We start from the raw sequence: 14165 nt of genomic DNA, 5'->3' as shown, positions 1-14165 counted from the left end.
CATCCCTAGAGATGCCAGTCGATCACGATACACTTGTTGCGACTTCAGGTAACCCCAAAGCCAATAATCGCACGACCTGAGGTCTGGGGACCTGTTTTTTTTCTTTATTGTTATTTCAAACACCTTGTACAAAGGTGGGCTGTCAGCAGCATAATACGCTGCTCTTCAGTCGAGAGTAGTACAATATAAAACATAATGGAGGTACAGATAATGCAAGACAAATGGCGGGTAAAAAGCTGTAGACACTGAAAAACAATATACACGAAGTCGTTCACGCTGGACAAGAAAAAAACACTAAAACCTGTGGACACGGCGCACAAAACACGGACGACTGCGACGGCACAGGTGAACAGTGGTGGCGTGACGGCGAAAGAACACTAAACACAAAACGAAGGCACACACACGAGACACTGATGGCGATGATCTCCGGCGCGCGAATGTCGACAGAGCGTGTACGAGTCCGGGGACCTGCCAAGAGAGGAGGAGGGGGGTGGGAGAGGGAGAGGGGAGAGCAGAGATGCCACGGGCAGGGGAGATAGTGGGGAGGGAGGAAGGGGGAGGGGAAGCCCGGGGGAAGAGGGGTGGAGGAAGGGGGGATGGGGGGGAAAGGAGAGAGGGGAGGGAGGGTGCCTAAAGGAAAAGACACAGGAAGTGGGAGGGGAGGATCAAAGTGGATAGGAGGGGTAGATGGAGGGGAGGAGGACATCATTAGGGAGGCGGAAGCCACCTTGGGAGAGGGTAAGGAGGGTGGAGAGATGGAGACCGGGTGGGATGTGGGGATACAGGCGTGGGAGCGGGCGGGGGTGGAGAGGATGGGTGAGACAAGCGGGTGAGGAGGATCGAGTTTATGGGAGGTGTACAGGATCCGTATCCTTTCAAGTAAATGGAGGAGGTTGGCAAACGGAACGAGGTCATACAGGATCCGCGTGGGGGATGGATGCGATAGGCGAGACAGAGAGCATGGTGTTCAAGGATCTGAAGGGATTTATAAGAGGTAGGGGGGGTGGAGATCCAGGCTGGATGGGCGTAACAAAGGATAGGGCAGATGAGGGATTTATAGGTGTGGAGTATGGTGGAGCTTGAGGAGACGGAGTCGGGAGCGCGCCTTATCTTGGATTGTCCAGAGATGGGGGGTCCAGGAGAGGCGACAGTCGAGGGCGACGCCAAGGTACTTAAGGGTGGGGGTGAGGGCGATAGGACGGCCATAGATGGTTAGATAGAAATCGAGGAGGCGGAAGGAAGGGGTGGTTTTGCCTACAATGATCGCCTGGGTTTTGGAGGGATTGACCTTCAGCAACCACTGGTTGCACCAAGCGGTGAACCAGGGACCTGGGAGGCCAAGCTCCTTTTATACACGATTGTCATGCGCAGTCACTGACGTTTTGCTGTCCTGCGCCATCTGTCGGACATTTTGTGAACTTTGTTCTCTTTTGTGTGTGTGTGTGTGTGTGTGTGTGTGTGTTTTTTTTTTTTTTTTTTGTTCTAATAAAACCCCATGTCATTCCAAGCATGTGTGTCAATTTTTACCTCTCTATCTACATTATTCCGTTGTTTATTAAGTTTTCAAATTTATACTGACTTTTTGATCACCCGGTAATACATTGAGATAATAAAAGCATTCAGCAAAATTTGTTACGAAATCTGCAAGTGGGGGGAGTCAAGTGTTAATATATAAATTTCTTACGAGTGGATGAGTGTGTATTTCAGAATTTGCTCAGTTAAGTGGCTTCTCATATTACAAAAAATAATACTCTCTTGAGAAATGCTATACGTGCAGAAGACAGGCAAACAGTGACACTGCGATTTCTTGATACATAAAAGAGCTATTCTAGTTGACGACACAGCACTCTAATATCACATTTCACGTTAACCAAAATAATTCCAGAAACATGTGAAGCGATCTATAAAGCACCGAAGAGAGAATATGTGACGGTAAATAAATGTTTAGTACACTATATGAGCAATAAGAACTATTTTTAATTTTGAATAATTTAATTTATGGAGTTAATGTTCCAACAACTACAAAATTAATAAAAAGTGCAAAACAGATGAAGCGCTTTTTAACTTGTGGCATCCAGAGTTCAAAAATAGATTAAGTAGGATGGAAAGCTAAGAAAGAATTTTTGATTTTAGACTGTGATCATATCCTCTGTCCCGGCTTGCTGGAAAGCTGCCTGGATGTTTCCAGATGGCTGTAGATTGGTGGCTGTAGGTGTGACTGTGAACATGAAGTCGCTTGCAGCATATTACAGCGGAAAAAAAAGAAAAAAAAAACATCGAAGGTACCAACCAACTTTGAAGCCATGTTTACAAATACAATACAGAGACGTCAAATAGCTGTACTCGAAGCTGTTACATTTCACACTACATTTCACATTGCAGTGAAAGGAAGACGAACGACTTTTATGATGAAATTTGCTGAGAGACCGCCGCGCGGGATTAGCCGAGCGGTCTGGGGTGCTGCAGTCATGGACTGTAATTTAAGTTAAGTAGTGTGTAAGCTTCGGGACTGATGACCCTAGCAGTTAAGTCCCATAAGATTTCACACACATTTTGAACATTTTTTTTGCTGCGAGACCCTGTACTTGATCATATTTATTTGACAACAGGCGAGATTTGACAGAGTTCCCCATTACACCATCAAATTTATTTGACATAAATGTTTGACGTATCAACTTTGACAAGAAAATATGGTAGTGTAATACCATCCTAACTCGAACTTTTTTTATTGCCCTACTGTGGACATTGCATTCATGTTAATATGGCACTTTTGTAACTGTTGTTAGCTGTACGGTCTTTGCTGCCCAAAGCCCAGAAATAAAAAAAAAATGTTGTACTAAACAGGATGTGACTGAAAACATAGCTTTGTATTATCACCAGATATTTTAGGGATCTGATAATATATCCTATCTATATGTGTAAGACAGGAAGTGAAATTACGTCATCTGAAAAGAAGTCAATCGCACAGCTCATACACAACACTAAGCGGCAGAGTTAAGCCTTTAACTATTTTTGGTTCTTTGATCCAAATACCGTTAATGATGGCATGTGCCCGCTACTACATCGTCAACAATGTTTAAAAATAAAACGACGCTCTGTTGAGCAGCTTATGTTGGGATGTACCGGGTGATCAAAAAGTCAGTATAAATTTGAAAACTTAATAAACCACGGAATAATTAGATAGAGAGGTAAAAATTGACACATATGCTTGGAATGACATGGGGTTTTATTAGAACCAAAAACAAAACAAAGTTCACAAAATGTCTGACAGATGGCGCTGGACAGCAAAAAGTCAGTAACTGTGCATGACAATCGTGTATAAAAGGAGCTGTAATAAGAGAGAGAGAGAGAAAATCGGATGCGCTAGCAGTCGCAGCATGTTGACGTTACCTGAAAAGGCGCTTTTAGTGAAGCTGTATTATCAGTATGGGGAATGTGCCAGTTCAGCGTTACGAGCCTATCGCCATAGGAAAAGGATTCGAACGGGTAAAGGTCCGTTGACAAATGCAACTGTGGCGAGAATGATTTCGATGTTCGAAGCCACGGGTTGTTTAGACGATAGACCCCGTATTGGCCGACCGAGCACAAGGCGTAATGCTGCTGAGACAGTTCAGGAAGAAATGGAGACTGTAGCGCGTTCGTCTATGCACGGGGAAGTCAGCGCTCGTGCAGTCGCACGTCGCACCGGCATTCCATACAATACTGTTTGGTTGGCACTTAGGCGTACCCTCCGATGCTATCGGGCATCATGAACTGTTACCTGGCGATTTAGTGAAGCGGAGAGCATTTGCAGTGTAGGCGTTTCAAAAGATGGCGGAAGATGATTGGTTCAGTAACATGTTGTGGACCGACGAAGCTCATTTCACGCTCCGAGGGTCTGTCAACGCCCACAGCTGCAGAATTTGGGCTACCGAAAATCCTGGAACTGTCGTGGAAACTCCATTGCACGACGAGAAAGTCACGGTATGGGTTGGATTTACCACATCTACCGTTATCGGGCCTTTTTTCTTCGAGGAAATGCGTGATTCTGGTCTTGTAACTGCTGCCGTGACGGGTGAGAGGTACGCCGATATGTTACAGAATCGCATCATCCCCAGCCTGGCTGATGAACACCTGCTGGAACGTACTATGTTTATGCAGGATGGCGCTCCACCCCATATTGCTAGACGCGTGAAAGATCTCTTTCGCGCGTCGTTTGGTGTTGATCGTGTGCTCAGCGGCCACTTTCGTCATGCTTGGCCTCCCAGGGCCCCGACCTCAGTCCGCGCGATAATGGCTTTGGGGTTACCTGAAGTCGCAAGTGTATCGTTCATGGTTCATATGGCTCTGAGCACTATGCGACTTAACTTCTGAGGTCATCAGTCGCCTAGAACTTAGATCTAATTAAACCTAACTTATCTAAGGATATCACACACATCCATGCCCGAGGCAGGATTCGAACCTGCGACCGTAGCGGTCACGTGGCAAGTGTATCGTGATCGACCGACATCTCTAGGGATGCTGAAAGACAACATCCGACTCAGTGCCTCACCATAACTCCGGACATGCTTTACAGTGCTGTTCACAACATTATTTCTCGACTACAGCTATTGTTGAGGAATGATGGTGGCCAAATTGAACATTTCCTGTAAAGAACAAAAAAAAAAAAAAATGGCTCTGAGCAGTATGGGACTTAACATCTGAGGTCATTAGTCCCCTAGAACTTAGAACTATTTAAGCCTAACTAACCTAAGGACATCACGCACATCCATGCCCGAGGCAGGATTTGAACCTGCGACCGTAGCGGTCGCGCGGTTCCAGACTGAAGCGCCTAGAACCTCTCGGCCACACCGGCCGGCCCTGTAAAGAACATCATCTTTGCTTTGTCTTACTTTGTTATGCTAATTATTGCTATTCTGATCAGATGAAGGGCCATCTGCCGGACATTTTTTGAACTTTTGTATTTTTTGGTTCTAATAAAACCCCATGTCATTTCATGCATGTGTGTCAATTTGTACCTCTCTATCTACATTATTCCGTGATTTACTCAGTTTTCAAATTTATACTGACTATTTGATCACCCGGTATCTTTTTTTAACCGTCATTGGATTTACAAAATTTCCAAACTGCTGAGTAACACATGTATAGGGTATTATTTCATTGTTGAAATTTTGATTCTGGCTTCTTGCAATATACGTATCTCGCTTTACGCAACAGTGTTAACTGCACGAATAATTTACTTGTGTATGATAAGTGCGGACGACATTGTCTCAGCGAACGTGATTGGCGTCTGCCGTGTTGCAGGCATCTCAATGCACAAAGGCTACGCGTTCGTGCAGTTCACGAACCCCTTCGACGCCCGCAGCGCCTGCCTGGGAGAGGACGCGCGCACCGTGCTGGGCCAAGTTCTCGGTGAGTGCCTCCCACTTGTTTTAGGCGCTAGCTCGTCCGCCGTCACGGTGAGCCGAGCCCTCAAACACACGACGGCCAACGAGGTAAGTAGCTGCTAAACCGCCGGCCTTCTCGGTCGTGAAAAATGTTACGAGATTCTTTTTTGTACCCTCTTGACATGATGCATATCAGAATAATAGGCAACATTTGATCCAGTTTTATGTGCTGATTACAAGCGAATTACGTCTGCAGCCGTCCTGGACGCAGAGATTTTTTTAAAGATTTGGCAATATCTGAAAATGTAACATGAGAAGTTAGCTGCAGTCATGCAGATGTCAGTATGCGTATTCGAACTGGTAATGCTGCTACACGCGCGAAATGTTGGTAGCCATTACTGCTTTGCGACATTGAGTACGAATTCAGTGGACCGTTCTACAAGCACAGATATTCCAGCCGAAGTAATTTCACTTTGGCTTATATGGCTTTATTTATTACGAACCGGCCCATTGCACCTAATCGATATCGGGATTTAAAAAGACGAATTCCTAGGATTTTCGACATGGGTCACAAGGTCTCAAGTATTATACAGTGTGTTTACCAAACGATACATCAGGTTTTCACAAATCAACAGAGCAGAGATGTCGATGTGAAATAGGAAGATCAGAACTAATGACTCTATCGATCGTTGAGCTTTTCGTCACCTCTTTTTGTTGCCAGTACCGATATGTAGTCCCTTATACTTCGACTTTCACTCGTCCAATAATTTGCGTCTAAACTGTCTTCAACGCTTTGTACGGATGATGCTTCAGATTCTAGCACCCTTTGATCATGATTTCCTGTCTCACACGCTTAGTTTTTTCCTTCTGGAACTTTTATGCTAGAAAATTCTTCATTTCCAACTAGTCAGATTTTCCCACGAAGCGATATAGGTCGAGAACAAAGGAGATTCATCGCGTAGTAATGCAGCATTAATAATACATACGTCATAGTTTGGGGACATGCATGGTAGCCGGAAGTTCTTGTAATTTCCCTCTGTTGTACGTTACCTTTATGTGTAGAATACATTTCAGTTCCGTGTACAGGCAGTACCGAAACCCTACGAAAGGTGTCACAATCAACGTTGTCGAACAAAGTAGATCCATCACCTCATTGTAATACGCCACTGCGAGCGCAAATACGAACAGACTTTTTCCATGTTTGTTTTGAAGAAAAAATAACCAAGTCATTGACCATGCAAAGTGGTTGAATAAAAATGAAAAGAGACGAGAATCCGCGAACTTAAACTATCATTGAGTTAATGCTGTTATTATGGACGATCTAGCCAACTTGACTATTGTCGACATTCAGCATGATTCGTGGCTTCCTTACTTGGGGTTCCTCTGCATCATAATCCTCGCTTTCACTTGGATATTAATTTTGTAGCGTACATTGTCTCATACAAGAAGTATGAAGTAATCGTATTCGATGTGATCCGTAGTTTCATTTGCTTCACTAACCACTCGTAAACTGAAGTAACGGTGGAACTTGCCTGTATATCAACCTTCAGTGCCTGTTACTGAAGTAACGGTGGATCTTGCCTGTGTATCTACCTTCAGTGCCTGTTACAACAGTGGTCTTCATTTTTTCCGAGTTTAACAAATGTAGAAGACAACGAGTAAATGAGGAAATTTTAAACCACAATTTTCTCTGTATACATCAGATTACTTTGGTTCTAACAAGTTAGAGGTAAACGCGGTAGTAAGAAGGAAAGTGTAAAGATTTCATGCGACACGGGAATTTCTGCACTCGCTTTAAACTATAATAACATGGAAGCCGTTTTTCATCAATGAATTAGTAACGTGGGGAAAATACAATAGTTCCATTTCGTCTGATTATTTTCCACTGGAAATTTATGTTGATATTAAATGGGATATATTTCCATATTATATTCAAGAACTTCCCGAAGGTTGGAGATAATTTCCAAGCTCTATTTTATTTACTTGTTTATTTATTGCTGCTTAGACATTTGTCACATCAAATATAATGACGTGCTGTACGGGGTCAGACTCATAACTGTAACACTGACCACATCGTCTGACAAGGCACTGAAAATAAAACACAGAAACGTCGCAGCATTCTACAAAATCCAGAAATTCGTGTTACTATCGCGAGACTGAAATAATTCATACAGGATGAACGCAAAAGAACTTTACATTTTCAAAAGTTCATGCAAAGGAAACGATACAATTTACTAGCTTCAAACCTTATCTGTTAATCAGAGTACCCCGTTTTGCAGATTTCAGAGACTCTATATGTATTCCTCAGGTTACACGGCACACGTTGTGACCATATTCGAACTCTCAACGAACCTTGTGCGATAGACTGGTGGTGATGGACTCGACCGCAGTTGCGATTCGATGCCACAACTGTAGCAAGGATGGTGAGGGGGGGGGGGGGGACGCCGACGACGACGACGCACACTTGGCCATTGACATAACTCCATAAAAAAATCGCCAAGAGGTTAAGTCTGATGATGGTGGTGGCCATGTGCACCACATCTCTTTGTCAGAATTTTGCACAGTCGAGCCATCTTGTGTCTTGCAGTACAGACAAGTGGGTGGGAGAAGGTGCACCATCTTGTTCCTAGATGAATCTGTTGGAGTTTTCTTGCAGCTGGGACAAAAGCCTCAAAGAAAGCGTGTCGACGTAGCAAATCCTGTAACAGTTTTCTCCTTGACAAAGCAGCAGCGGCAAATCTCACTCAACACTGCACGTAACACATTGACCTTTGGCGAATCTCGTTCACGTTCGATGGAGAAATGGAGGTTTTCTATTCCCCAAAAACGACCATTGTGCCCGTTAACTTTCCCGTCAGTGTGAAATTTTGCCTCGTCCTTACCAACAACTCGGTGCAGGAGGCACATCGTGCAGCATAATCTCCTGGAGTGAGTGCCTACAGTAATTGCAGTGTATACCGTTCATGTGAAAGCGGTTACGAATGTGGGATCTGAAGCTCACGACTTCCTCGACATATTAATTTCTGAGAACTTCGCTGGAATGGTGTTGAAACGCGATCAGCATTTTGCTCCGACATAAGTTGCCGACCAAGATTTCAGCCTTTGGAAATGCAGCCCTTCCGCTCAAATTTTTTGTGGCAAGCATAAATAAAGACCCTGCTGGGTGTAGTGTACGCGAAATACGTGTTGAGCAGTTTCAGGTTCCGTGTCTCAATCAGTAGTAACGGGACCCTTATACGATCTCTTCGTTACCTGTCCGACCCACTATTAAGACTCCTTTTTCTCAGATAGTGAATTCAGTCAAAAGTATGGCCATACATGTCACATATTTTGACACTCGCCAACCCACTCATCAAAACCTATAGAGGGTACTTCCCATTGACCTAAAATCGTGAAATATGGCAAGAAGAAATATTTCACAGTACAACTAAAGGAAAAAAAGATAACGAATTTTAAAGAAGTTTAAATAACTGGTGTTGCTAATTAGCACAGCATGTTAATAACACTCCAGAATTAATAAAGTAAATGACAAATTACTTTAGCAAGAGTGAAATTACACAAAAAAATTAACTGGAAAAATATTCTCGAAAGTCTCGGAATTTGCAGTACCCATACTTGGGCTATCGGTATCGATAACAGACAAAAATCATAGAGATTCTCGATTTCCGGGATGGATGAACCATCTGTAGATATAATTAAATTTGTGCGAAACTCTCAGTCCCCTTGTCCTATTTGACCTTGGCCAATTTTAGTAACTGAAGGATTTTCTGTTGTGATATAGTTCTCACATTCTATACTAGCAGTCTCTGGCGGCAGCAGGCTGCAGCAAGGAGATTACGGTTATAAGTAAAAAGCCTTGCTATTAAAAGGTTAAGGTTTGAAGTGGATACGTTGTATCGTTTCGTTTGAACGAATATTTTGAAAGAGTCTATATTAATAATGGAAGTAGTGTGGTTTAGTCACAGAATAAATATTATTATATCATAATTTCGCTTTCAAAAGTTTGCTGTTGGATAAGAAGCAGTAGCTTTTCCTGAGTGTTCATGCCCTAACAAATAATTGTAGATCTCTTCGTCCCACAGACTTTCACTTTCTGTTTTGCCTTCTTCACGCTAATATGAAGCTGAAAGCACTAGGCAGTACAATGGAAAATTTTTGTAAACACTCTTGTTCCTATAGAAGAATTAACTAGCACACTTTATCTTGGTGCACTTGCACATTTTGTCGGTTTTTGGAATTTTAGTGATTTTGTAGCCAGTGTTGTGTGTTTCTAGCCGCAGTGGCATCACGCTAGATAATAAAATGCTGAGAAAGTGCTCGTTATAGCTGGTCGTTCTGTGTAATGCATCGTTGATGACGACCACGATGTCGGCGTCCTAAAGAGACAACACTACGTAACGCACACGCGCTAGCTTGCGGTACTGGGAGGTGAGCCAAGACCCGGATCGCGGATGCGCAGCGAATTAACGACCACCAACTGGTACACTGGACAGCCTGAGTGTGTTTGTTATGGTTTCCAAAGCTCTTGTAGGCAAATGGCTTCCAAATTATACGAAAACTTTTAAAAATACTGTAACATAGAGCACAAAATTCATAGATTCACTGACCGACTTCCCCACTTTGGGTAACGTCGACGTATGTGGCACTTGAAAAGGCATCCGGCCACAAAGTTAAATAATAAAATAAAATTCAGCAAATCCTGACGAAGTGGCCCACGTCTTAGACGGGATGGACGCTAGGGAAAAGAAGGAAGAATGAATTACACTTGCCTCCTACACCGTTATATACCTGCAGTAGTATTGTTAGCACAGAACTTCCTTCTTAGCGCATATGAGTTTTCAATGGCTACAGTTTCAGTTGACTTGACGTACTCTGTGTGATCTGCCTGTGCTTTCAGCTTCGTCGTTGCTTCGTCGCAGACTGAAGGTAGGTGCACATAGCGCTCCTGCCGGGACAGAGTAAAAGCAACAGAGGGGCAGACCCGGCGAGGCACCTACTAATGTCACACGATTGTAACGATCGCAGCGGGGAGCCGTCATTTGGTTCCCAAATTAAGACAATTCGCCGACGTCTTCGCAAATCCGATAATCTGAAGGCCGGGCGGCGGGCGTGTTGACGCAGCGCAAGAAGCCCCGGCCCGCAGTTCGCTTCTTGTCCTTGAAGCGGCATCAGCGGCAGATCTCTTCATTTGCATAGCAGCGGGCCCGTCTGCATCACAATCTCTGTTTGACTTCCATCTAGCGGGCGATAAGCGCCGCGTGTTAGCCGTGCGAAGCGGCTCGGCTCTCCACGCAAGCTGCGTTCAGCGTTCCTGTTGAGGGGACGCGGAAATATTGCCCGGCGTTTTTCTTAACTCGATTGTAAACCAGGGAAACACGCACTTGCGTCGGAGATACAACTATCGATTTTAGAACTTTTGACGAATTCCAGAATTTTTCGGCAACCTTATACCCGCTCCGTTGAATGGAGACGTACAGAAGACATTTTCGTTTTTGACTTTTGAGCTCTTAATTTAACACAAAACTGTAGTTTTTAACAACATGTGCATAATTTTTAAGAAATATTTTTGTATTTTATTTTTACATGGTGTTACCGCTGCAGCAGAGGAAGACAACCGTTAACTTACAAAGTGTTTTTTTCCAAACTTAACAGTGGAATGTGCAGTTTTTATTTTGTATTTTGAAGAAGCTGGTTTTGTATTTGAGTCCACCTTAAAATGCAGATTTTTTGGCTGACATGTAACTGTCAGTGTTTTTTACAGATGTAAACATGGTTGCAGAGCCTAAAGCCCATCAGACTGGTAGGAAAAGGCAAAATATGGCAAAAACTGGAAATGACTGGTGAGTTTTTTTACAAAATATAAGTAAACTAATTTACTTGTAATTTTTTAAATAGATAGAAATATGTTCGGATGTTTCATTACATGGAATTAGATTTTTGACGATGTGAAATTCTTCACGCATGAAGTTGGCTATTTAACTTGTTAGTAGCACTAACACTAATCAAAGACTGTAGTTTCTTCTTAGTTGTTACACGTTGAAAGAAAAATTTTCGGTAAGAAAGTTACTGGTTTCGTGTAATTTGGGTTCTGTACGAACATTAACATTTGAATTTCTAGTGTACTCGTATCGTCTGTCAACCTAAAAATTTCGATTCTTTCTTTTTGAGCAAAAATGTGTGGTTTAGGTAATTCCACTCACTCGTGTCTAGAAGAAATATTATCAGGAGGGACCGACATTTTAATGGAAAATTAAATGCACGGAATGCGTGACGTGTCTTCTTTGGAAACTACGTAAACGAAAGTTTTCGGTGAGACTCAGGTTCAATGAGCTTCCAGTTTCTGAGATACTGTAACGCAGTTTATGTCAGTTTAATAGGTCTGCTGCATATTATCCTCTACTGACAAGTACGGACACAAGGTGATTAGGTGATGTTAACCCCTAGTTCATTACAGGACCAACTTTCACAATCATAATAAGAATAAAAGTATAGAACGTCAATTGTATTCTCCTTTGGCGCTTGGTAGATCATGGTAATACGAAGGCATGGTGAAAACGTAGACAACTCAGTCTTTTTATGTGAAAACTCTTAAAGCTTTTTAAATTAAACAAAATTAATTAACATTCCATATCCTTATTCTTCATGTCACCGTATTTATTTCTTAACATAGTCACCTTGGCGACGAACGCATGTCTCCCAATGAGAGACCAGATGCTGATAACATCACTGTAGATACATGCCTGACTTTGTTGACGGAATCAGAACTTCACCTTCACTTGCACCCTTTCATCACTATCAATCTAAGTGGACTCCTCGAAGTTGCCCTTTAAGTTTTGGAAACAGATGAAAATCGTGTGGTGGATGATCGATGGCAATGAACCCACGGCGTCGGATTGTTACAGGTGTCGCAGCGCTCGTGTGAGGTCTACCTTATGATGATGAAGTACAGGGTGCTTCATTTGTGGACGAACTGCTCGAATTCGTGTCTTTTTTTCTGACGCCGCGGATATAAGATCGATTGCAGCACGCTGTTTCTCACGCACAGACATAGTTACGGCTATGATACACGCTACAGTTCTAGCGACAGAGGGTTGCAACTTGCGTCAACGAAGCTTGACATGTAATACCTCAAGCGATATTGAGAACAAAATTTAAAAAATTTGTTCGCGTCACTTTTCAGTACGCCCTAGTAATTAGGAAAAAGGAGCACTTCCTTGATGTACATCGACAAGAAAATAATTCTTGTGTTTGTAATTTATTTTCCCAGATGTCATGGGTCCATCTGATCCAGAAGTACGTCGTCTCGGAAACAGTCGCAAATGCAGATTAAGAATCGTCATTATGAACAAGGGACTCAGGAATAAAAAGCATGTGGGTAACAGATTTTAACTAATATCTCTAAACTACCCCACTGAACTTGTATATACAATAAAAGGCATATTTCAGAAGAAGTCGGTTTATATTTTAAGGCTGATTTCCGTCTGTTTCATTACTGCTGAACATTTTGTTGAACCTTGACGTTTGGTTTGGGACTGTAGGTATATGGGATGGAAATGAGATATACTGTCTCTCTGCTCTCATCAGACACATACCTTTCCTAATGTTCTGTTCCCCGTAGCGTGGAGACATCAGCCTTCATTACCTGCAGCAGAGGATTCTTTTTCCTGGTTAGCTGACTTAATGAAGAGGATAGGGTAAAATTACAGACCTGCGAACGCAAAGACAGCTGCAACGAGACCAAGTCTGCCGTATTGACATCGATAAAATCGTAATGCTGGTTGCTCGCGGTGCAGATAGCGTATTTGCATCTTAATCACGGCTGTAGATGCCACGATAGTTGTAACACGAGTGCATCCAGAGTGAAGGTGATCGAATCTGCACACGGTCGCTTCCAGACTGGTGGAAGCCGATATGTGAAATAAAATGGCGGTTAGTCTCGCACTGTGAAGCCAACCAAGAACTGCAGTGAAATGGGCCTGCCGTGCTGTCGATCTGCCTGCTGTGGTATGGCGCATTATACATGAGTCACAGAATATTATATACTATATCTGCAATCCGTTTTTCAAGATTAGCGGATGTTGGGCCTTCGCCCGGAACTGGAGATGCGATTAGTCAATCTGTTCTTGGATCCCACGCTAGCAACAGTCAGTCTCTTTGAGGTGCTAGCTCATTCAGCAATATCTTCTGCTTGTCAGCATTTTCCGAACGTCACGTTGTTATCTATCCACAACTCGTCGAAGTAGAACACCTCACTGGCAACTTGCCTAATGTTTTTCATCTGTACCTGGAAAATGGAACGAAGAGAGAATGTCAGGACATTCCACCAATGTAGTTAGTTCGTTATGCAGTCGACGTCAAACAAAACCCATTGATTTCAATACATCTGCGAGGGATGTACGTCCCCATCTGCATCTAGTCTTCTCTCGCAAGACTGGCAAAAGCTTCCACAAGGTGGACACAATCTGACGTTATAGAACTCTTTAAGAGTGTTTCGAATATAATGACCAATGAAGTCGCTTGTTTCGTACATGACATTGCCGCGTCTCATCCTGAGTTGGAGAAAGTATATTTATCAGCTAGTTGGACTTCACTGAAAGTATGTCAAAAGTAAAGATTTAACAGAACTCTACGCGCACTGCAGTTTGGCTCTTCGCACGTGAATGGTGGGAGTGGAGGAATAGGAGGCGGCTGCACATTCATTCCCACACAACTACGCGATGCGCCAACTACGGTGCGCCTACAGAAATCCTTCACCTAGGCTATTTTGCTAAGTTTAGAAATAATATAATACATATTACT

General features: G+C 43.1%; 1 protein-coding gene across 1 annotated transcript in view; it reads left to right on the top strand.

Moving 5' to 3' along the window:
* The window catches only part of LOC126187667 (heterogeneous nuclear ribonucleoprotein C-like), a 458272-nt gene that overhangs the window by 153840 nt on the left and 290267 nt on the right, over nt 1-14165 (top strand). Inside the window, exons 3-4 of the mRNA XM_049928896.1 lie at nt 5284-5391; nt 11128-11206. Coding sequence (XP_049784853.1) covers nt 5284-5391; nt 11128-11206 — 187 coding nt within the window. The remainder of the gene's footprint in view (nt 1-5283; nt 5392-11127; nt 11207-14165) is intronic.

The sequence above is a fragment of the Schistocerca cancellata genome, chromosome 5 (assembly GCF_023864275.1).
Source record: "Schistocerca cancellata isolate TAMUIC-IGC-003103 chromosome 5, iqSchCanc2.1, whole genome shotgun sequence".
Taxonomy (NCBI): domain Eukaryota; kingdom Metazoa; phylum Arthropoda; class Insecta; order Orthoptera; family Acrididae; genus Schistocerca; species Schistocerca cancellata.
Note: the sequence above shows the minus strand (reverse complement) of the source record. Positions and strands in the feature narration are given on the sequence as shown.